A 9,425-nucleotide genomic window follows, 5' to 3' on the forward strand; every position below is an offset into this window, starting at 1 on the left:
GTTACCCTGACCCTGAGGTGATTTGGTACAAAAATGGAGATCCACTCACTGAGTCTTCACATTATCAGATAGACTATCAAGAGGATGGAACCTGCTCACTGATCATCACGAATGTCACTCAGAAAGACTCTGGGAATTACACATGCAAAGCAATGAATGCATTGGGTGAGAAGACTTGTTCAGCCAGATTGATTGTTTATCCCCTGGAGCTGGTCCACCGCAGATAGAAAAATGACATTAAGGGATGAACAATTGTACTACATGTCTGCTACACAGAGCTCAGTCCTCAGTATCATAATGCACACAGCAGTTATCGGTGACAGAAGGCAACTAGTTGACTTTTAACGCCCACCATTACTCTTAGGTGAGAGGTTGTTATGGAGACACTGTTAGGTGGGTGTGACCCTCAATGTACAGACCACAGCAAAGCATGAAAATTTCAGGGATTGAAAATCAGACTTTCAGCTTTCTCAGTTCTTAGTTTGTGTTGAAAGAGCAGGCACTGCAGTGTGAGGGCTGCCTTTATAAGCTGTTTCTCAGCTATGATTAGAGCTCATTAAATGCAGACAGGATTAACTTTTCAGGCTTTCAAGCCATTTCACTCGTTCCTTGCAGCCACATTCTTGCTGTGTCACCTCTTAGCTTTGATTTACAGAAGCTGAAGGTTAAGCATTTGATGGCATGATTCCAAAAGTTAGGCACAAAAATATTTTAAACAGTTATTGAATAAAATGGTAGAAGTGAATACAACTGCTTCTGTGGTCCACCTCTGGACAACACAGAGGCACTAATGCATCTTTTGAAAAAAGACATTTTAAATGTTTTCTTTATGTTTTTAATTTTTTAACTGCTTTAAACCGGATGTGTATCCTGTTTAGTTTAGCCCCTGATTTTAGCCCAGGTGAGCAGAGTGCAAAAGCAAGCAGGTGTGCAGTGTCTATCCTAGTGCAGGCACTCTCTGCACCTGGCTTCCAGCCTGAAGATCTGTATCCCAGAAAGGTGAAGAGAAATGGCTTAAATTAGAGGCAAAACGTGAAAGAGGACTGTGAAGAAATCATGAGGATAAACCTTACTCAAATACCACACCAGTTTATGCCGATTGATCTCATCACCAGAATCTCAACAAGTTATCGGCTCTGCTGGGCTCTGTCACTTCCTGCAGCAGCCCCATAGCAGATGAGAATTTGAGATAATCATCCCGTTTCTGAACAGTTAGAGCTTGGCCTTTATCTTTAACCACTGACACCAGTAAATAGCTCACATAAGCTGAAGACTTCATATGTACAGTACATTGCAGTCTGCAACATGCCCAGTATCTTTAAAACTGCAGTAAAGAGGTTTCCCTTTTGTAACGGTTGCTGAAAAAAGCCTCATATGCTTTTGGAGAATTGAAGGGTCTACTCGTGTACCATTATTTCTTTGAATCAGCTTCTGGTTCCTTATCCACAATGTAACCATCCAATGCAGCTCCCTTTCAACATTGAATTCCATTTTACTCTTACTAAATTGAATATCACTATTTCTAAAAAATCTGTATCCTGATGCCCCAGATTTTCCATAGCATATCAGACCATAAGAAATGGGAGCAGAATTAGGCCATTTGGCCCATTGAGTCTGCAATGCAATTTCATCATGGCTGATCCAATTATTCTCTCAGACCCAGTCTCCTGCCTTCTCTCCGTATCCCTTCATGCCGTGACTAATCAAGAACTTATCAACCTCTGCCTTAAATATACATAAAGGCTTGGCCTCCATAACTGCCTGTTGCAAAGAATTCCACAGATTCACTACTCCCTGACTAAAGAAATTTCTCCTCATTTCCACTCGTAGGAAACATCCTCTCCACATCCACTCTATCAAGGCCTTTTACCATTCAATAGGTTTCAATTAGGTCACCCCTCATTCTTCTGAATTTCAGTGAATACAGGCCCGGAGCCATCAAAATCTCTTCATATGACAGGCCGTTCAAACCTGGAATCGTTTTCGTGAACCTCCTTTGAACCCTCTCCAGTTTCAGCACATCCTTTCTAAGATAAGGGGCCCAAAACTGCTCTCAATGCTCCAAGTGAGGCCTCACCAGTGCTTTATAAAGTCTCAGCATTACATCCTTGCTTTTATATTCTAGTCCTCTTGAAATGAATGCTAACATCACATTTGCCTACCTCACCACAGACTCAACCCGCAAATTAACCCTTAGGAAATCCTACACAAGGACTTCCAAGTCCCCTGGCAATTAAGTTTTTTGTATTTTCTCTCCATTTAGAAAATAGTCAACCCTTTCATTTCTGCTACCAAAGTGCATAACCATATACTTCCCAACACCATATTCCATCTGTCACTTCTTTGCCCTATAATTTCCTATCTTCTGTCTCTCTCCCTTCTTGAAGTGTGGAGTGACATTTGCAATTTTCCAGTCTTCCAGTACAATTCCAATATCTTGTGATTCTTGAAAGATTGTTATTTATGCCTCCACAATCTCTTAAGCCACCTCTTTCAGGACCCTGAGGTGTACACCATTTGGTCCAGGTGACGAAGCTACCTTCAGACCTTTCAGTTTCCCAATAACCTTCTCCCTAGTGATCGTAACTTCACACACTTCATGACCCCTGACACCTGGAACCTCCAGCATATTGCCGGTATCTTCCACAGTGAAGGCTGATACAAAATACTTATTTAGTTCATCCACCATTTCCTTATCCCCCACTACTACATCTCCAGCATCATTTTCCAGCAGTCCGATATTCACCATTGCCTCCCTTTTACACTTTATGTATCTGAAGAAACTTTTGGTATCCTCTTTAATATTATTAGCTAGCTTATTTTTATATTCCATCTTTAATTTCTTAATGAATTTTTAGTTGCCTTCTGTTGGTTTTTAAAAGCTTCCTAATTCTCTAACCTCCCACTAATATCTGCAGTTTTTTAAGAACCCTGCACATTTTAATGAAACCTATCCTTTCTAATTTAACAGTCTTGCATTAAAACTCAAATAACAAAATTGTGATCTTCCGCCAATGCCATAAAGTTACCCTTAAACCTTGCATGATTAAACATAAATTGATACCATATTCTATGCAGCTTTGGTTAAGAACTTGCATGCTTTCAGCTTGTAAAATCTTGATGCAGGTTGAGTAACCCCCTGCCCCCAAAATCTGAAAACCTCTGGAATCCAAATTTTTTTGAGTTGCTGATATGATGTCACAAATAGAAAATTTCACCAGGCGTTGGAAAGGTTCCCAGGCGATGTGCAGATCTCTGCACACCATGGACAGTTCTGAGAAATGATCTCCCAGATGTAATGAACAAAAAAAGAAAAATGCTGCATAGAGCAAACAATGAAGATATCAATCATGTATTGAAAGAGTGGTTTCATCAATGTCAGAGTGAACATATGCCGATTAATGGTCTGCTGATCAAGAAACAAGCAAAGGTTACCACGACGAACTGAAAATTGAAGATTCCACAGGCTGGTTGCAGAAATTTAAGAAAAAGCACGGCATTAAATTTTTAAAGATTTGTAGTGATAAAGTGTCTGCTAATCACAGAGTAGCAGAGAAATTTATTGATAAGTTTGCCAAGATCATCAGTGATGAAAATTCTAACACCCTGAACACTGTATCAGTACATATGTGTGATGAACAAGTGCAAGACAAAGACTGCTTACCTGTAGCACAGAAATCCAGAGTCGGAAATGATGGCGATCCCAAGCTATCTCATTATATATTCCAAAATCCCAAAATCCAAGCATTTTGGATAAGGGGTGCTCAACCTGTAAAACAATTGTTTTTTGAGAGGATTTTAGTCAGGCATCATAATATCTACTAACATAGTATATTTTTGCATAATCAACATTCTGGAGCTCATGTTATGATATCTGTGCATTGTAAGGTAAAGAAAGGTTCTTGGGGCAATTTGTATTCAGCGTTATGTCAGAATTCAGCAATAAAGTCAAATTTTATGAAGACTTTTATAAGTAAAGTTAAGTAGTTATCAAATGGCTTTAGCCAACATCAGAACCAATCTGTGTTGTCATTTTTTCTCTGGTATTTGGGGTCAAGTTTTGTTGTAAAGTTCAGTGCTGTGGAAGAATTCGCCCTCCTGAATTCCTGAGTGTTCTTGACTTAATGCTGTAGCATACCATCTGCTCCAGTCTTGTCACCAGTTTAGACTGATATTAGCTGAAAAATTCAACTGACAAGCAATAGGGTCTCAAAAGAAGATGGCATCCCTGCTCACATTCTAAAATTGGAAGAAGAGGAACTTCAGATATGCTTGTAGCTTCCTCTTCCAAAGCTAAGCAGGGGAGGACATGCCAAGGATCCTCCAGAATTTTTAAATTGAACACCCCAGGAAAGAAATCATTTAATTGTGGGTGTCTCTGCTTCCTGCCACAGGGGAATTTATCACCCAGGATTCTCCTCAACCACCTCTCCCAGTGGCCAAGAAGCTGCTTCTCAATTTCTTTTGGAAATAATAATTTTATTGACCATCTAATTTTGCACTGACAGCATTCTCACCATTGGCCAGAACCTAAAATGAAATTGGCTCCTCAAACACTTCCCTTCATTTATCATGGTGCACCTTAAAATGCATTCTCCCTGCCCCTGCACTCAAGAAACTCAACACAATCAAGGGAAAAGCAGCCTAGTTGATTTGCGCCCAAAACACTCTCTCCCTCCAGTGGTTGCAAATCACACTTCAGTTATTTTCTGGGGGTGATCAATGGGACCTCTCAAATGACCACCTGAAAATACCAGGGCGTCAGACTCATTGGTAAACCACCATTGTATGTTTCCCTGGAATTTATGCATCACCCTGGTTTGGAAATATATCTTCATTCTTTCACTCCTGGGTCCAGGTTCTAGACTGTAGTACAACTGGTAAAACCACTGCTTCAGAGTGCAAGAGACCTGGGTTCAATTCCAGCTTGTGGTGCAGTCTGTGTGGGGTTTATCTGCTCTCTCTGTGACCATGGGTTTCTTCTGGATGTTCTGCTTTTCTCTCACCACAACGTCGATTAATTAGCAACCTAAAATGGCTCCTAGCATGTGCGTGGGTGATAGAGCCTGAGGAAGGTTGCTGACTGCATGGGGAGAATAAAAATGAGGATTACTGTAAATGGATGGTTAATAGTTAGCACAGACTTGGTGACCAGAAAGGCCTGTTTTCATGCTGTGTCTCTCTGAGTCAATGGTAAGCATTTCTCTTTGGAATAGTTGGGAAGGGCCGGAGGAATTTGGCCTGCAGTCTTTATTCTCGCAACCAAATACTGATGTAAATTTCACCATGAAGCCAGCCTTAGAAATGTTGTCAGCTAAATCTTTGAAAAGTTATTAAATGTGAAGTGATGGAAGCTAAGGGAAACTATTTCAGCAGCTCTGCTGAGTAAATGGTTGTGAGGCAGCCCACAATATTGCCCCTAAGCTACATTCAGCGGACTCTTATCAGTGGGAATAATAAATCCTAGGGAAAAACATTATAACTAATGTGTGCCTTCACTGGATGCTCTTGTTGAGTTATCAGAATGGGGGCAGCAATAGTGCCACAGCTACCTCACAGTTGCACTGATTTTGGATGCTGAATATTTTGAGAGAATGGATACTCTGGTTGATTCAATGAGAGAAAAAGGACTGCGGATAAGAGCTGGGTTTAAATAGGCTGCAGGTGATGAGTTGAAAATGAGTGACAAGTGACTCCTGTTTGCTGGGTGGAGACTGGGAGGTGCCTGCCTGTGCAGGCCTGACAACATGGTTTTTTCCCACATCTGAAAGGCTTTGAGTTGATTGGCCAATGTAAATATACTAGTGTAGATGGGTGATTGAATTGATGGGAACATGGAAAGTCATAGAAAGTTGGCAAAGTATTGATATTGTTTTGTGAGCAACATTGATTGATGGACTGAATGCAGCATTTGCATCAAATCAACAACAGCAACCTGCATTTAATGCATAACCTTTAATTGAAGGAAACAGTTAATCCGAGCCTTTTAATGCTCATGTTTTTTCCTGCAATTAATGAATAGATATGCAAAAGAAGACAATCACGCAGATTATTTTAAATGCTTGTTACTGAATGACATTTTGGCCAATATAAAAGAAAATAAAGGATTTGATCACAAAAAAGTGCAATCCGGAATTAACCAGTGTTGTGATTTGGAAAGTACAGTGACTAAAGCATCATCTGCCCCAAGTCCAAGCGGCATACCTTATAAGGTGTATAAGAAATGCCCAAAACTTCTTCGGAGGCTGTGGAGGGTCATGAGAAAGATCTGGGCCAAAGGTACTATTCCATCAAGTTGGAAATTGGCAGAGGGATGCTTTATTCCAAAGGAAGAGAATCCTTCCACAATTGCCCAGTTTAGGACAATGTCTCTCCTGGATGTGGAATGTAAGATTTTCTTTTCTGTGCTCGCAAGAAGGCTGACTTCTTACATGACACAGAACCGTTATATCAACACATCCATCCAGAAAGGCGGTATTCCAGGCTTTTTGGGGTGTCTGGAACACACCTCAATAATTAGCCATTTGATCCGTGAGGCCAAGCAGAAAAAAGGCGACCTAACAGCTGTCTGGTTAGACCTCACGAATGCCTACAGGTCTATTCCACATGACCTCATCCTAGAAGGACTTGACCACTACTACATCCCAGTGGCTATTCGAGACATGATCACCAGATACCTAGGAGGATTCAAACTCAGATGTACATCAGCCCATTTCACAACTAGTTAGCAGGACCTCCAGAAGAGGTTTCCAACAGGGTGCACCATCTCCCCCATCCTATTTATTATGGGAATGAACCTCCTATTATCAGCAGCAGAAGATGTAACCCGCGGCCCGATGCTGGAGTCAGGCATTGTTCAGCCGGCTCTACGAGGATTCATGGACGATATCACTATAACAACTGTGTCACATGTCCAAGCAAGATGGGTATTGGAAATCCTGGGTAATGTAGCCATTTGGGTGAGGATGTCCTTTAAGGCCAAGGAGTCCAGGTGTATGGTGATCAGAAAGGGCAAAGTTACTAGCAAGTTTAGCCTCCAGATTCAGGGTGAGGTCATCCCTTCCATCGAAGATAACCTGATAAAATGCTTGGGGAAGTGGTTCAATGTGTCACTGACAGATGGGGCCAATGTCACCAATGCTGTGAAGCAGACAGAGGAATGGCTGAAGAAGATCGACAAATCCAGACTTCCCGGTAAATTCAAGACCCGGCTGTACCAATACAGCATTCTGTCCAGGCTTCTCGGGCTCTTCACACTTTATGAGTTTCCCATGACTACCGTAGAGGGTATCGAGAGGAAAACCAACAAGCACCTGTGGAGATGGTTGGGATTTCCCCCAAGCTTCTCTTCAGTGGGCCTCTACGTTCAATCTGGGCAACTGCAGCTTCCCCTGTCATCTGTTGTGGAGGAATTCAAGGTGGCAAAATGCAGAGCCTTATTAAGCTTGAGAGATTCCAATGACGTCTTGGTAAAGCAAGCAGGCATTACAACCAGATCTGGGCGCAAGTGGGCAGCCAACACAGCTGTGGAGCAGGCAGTGTGTTCTCTGAAGCTGTGAGATATCATCGGTTCACTTCCAACAGTGGGGAAACGCAAGCATAAGGAACAGGCGAGACATGATACAGGCAAAAGTACGGATCCGTGAGGAAGAGAAGCGGATTTCAAAGGCAGTGGAACAAGGGTCCCAGGGTGCCTGGACAAAATGGGATCTGCCCAAATACAAGATCTCATGGGCAGAGTTATGGAGACTGGAGCCCTTCCGTATTTCCTTCCTCTTGCGATCCATGTATGACACCCTTCCTTCACCATGACATCTGTACACATGTGGGATGAGAGAGGACCTGAACTGTAAGCTCTGTGGCCAAAAGGGGACACTGGCTCATATACTGTCCGGGTGTAAAACAGCTCTAACTCAAGGATGGTATAGGTGACGCCATGATAAGGTGCTTCTGGCTCTTGCTGACACACTAGAATGAGAGAGATGCAAGAAGAGGACGGCTGGCACAGATTTGAGGAAGGCCATCACTTTCATCAAAGAGGGAGCCAGGCCTTTCGTAACCAAACAACCAAAGCCCAATCTGCTGCTAACGGCCAGGTCCTGGGAGATGAGGGTCGATGTGGGAAGGAGGTTGCAGTTCCTGGATGTGGTGCACACAATCCTACGCCCGGACATTATACTGTGGTCAACAGAAGACAGGAAAATAATTCTGGTTGAGCTGACTGTGCCATGGGAGGAGGGATGGGAAGAGGCCCACGAGAGAAAGGCCTTGAAGTACCAGCCCTTAGTGCAGGAGTGTAAAGACAAGGGGTGGCAGGCATGGTTGTTCCCTGTGGAGATCGGCTGCAGAGGTTTCCCAGCCAAATCAGCATGGCTGTTGTTGTCAGATCTGGGCCTGGACGATAGGAGCAAAAAACAAGCAGCTTGTAGGATGGGGGAAGAGGTGGATTTGGAGTAGGCGAGAGGAGGGTAGCTGGAAGCCAGGAGCAGACGGGCAGTGATTTGGCCACCACTGCTGGCTCACCAACTGGAGAGTGTCGTGGTTCAGGGTCGAAACACTCAGTGAAGGTTGGGAACCACCTGATGACATCTGCTCCTGGCTGAAGGCTACGGTTACCTTATAAGGTAACTGGAGAATGCACCCTAACAGGTGTATGTAACAAGTAACAAGTAACTCACAGCAAGTACTAACAAGCGACACGAGATCCTGCAGGTGCTGAAAATCTTAAGCAGCACACAAAATGCTGAGGAATTCAATGGGTCAGGCAGCAGCAGCAGAGGAAAATGAAAGTCAGCGTTTCGGGTTGAGATACGGGTAATAGAAAAGCACAAAGCAGTAGGGAAGGCGGCAAAGTGGGTAGTAATAGCTAAAGACTGTTCAGAGACAAGGTATACACTGTTGTGTACATGTGTAGGATGTGAGATTCTACACATGCTGGAAATCTTGAGCAACACGCACAATGCTGGAGCAACTCAGCAGATCAGACAGCACCAGTGGAGTGGAATAAACAGGCGACGTTTTGGCTGAGAGCCTTCTTCAGGACTGGAAAAGAAGAGGGCAGCGGCCAGAATAAGAAGGTGGAGGCAGGGAAAGCAGTACAGGCTGGCAGGTGATAGATGAGACCAAGTGAGGAGGAAGGTGTGGTCCAGTTAAACACAAAGGCTTCCTGAACATGGTAAAAAGATAAAAATAGAAGGCATTTTCTCTGACTAGACATAGCTTTCAGAAGGAACCAGATGAAATAAGAGCACAAAGTGAAATAAACAAGTACAAAATACTAGGTATTAAGGAGGCATGGTTACAAAGTTATCAAGTTTGGGAAATAAAAATTCCAGGGAACTCAATTTTTAGAAGAGAAGGCAAAGTGGAGGAGGTAATTTTCCGAGGCTGAGGTAAAGAATTGTAGGAAGGGATCTTAGCTCAGC

General features: G+C 43.0%; 1 protein-coding gene across 1 annotated transcript in view; it reads left to right on the plus strand.

Annotated features, from left to right (window-relative positions):
- The window catches only part of LOC140191402 (myosin light chain kinase, smooth muscle-like), a 73,997-nt gene extending 69,981 nt beyond the window's left edge, over nucleotides 1-4,016 (plus strand). Inside the window, exon 17 of the mRNA XM_072248795.1 lies at nucleotides 1-4,016. Coding sequence (XP_072104896.1) covers nucleotides 1-227 — 227 coding nt within the window. The 3' untranslated portion in view covers nucleotides 228-4,016.
- Nucleotides 4,017-9,425: the final 5,409 nt, after the last annotated feature.

Source organism: Mobula birostris, chromosome X (assembly GCF_030028105.1).
Source record: "Mobula birostris isolate sMobBir1 chromosome X, sMobBir1.hap1, whole genome shotgun sequence".
NCBI classification, from domain to species: domain Eukaryota; kingdom Metazoa; phylum Chordata; class Chondrichthyes; order Myliobatiformes; family Myliobatidae; genus Mobula; species Mobula birostris.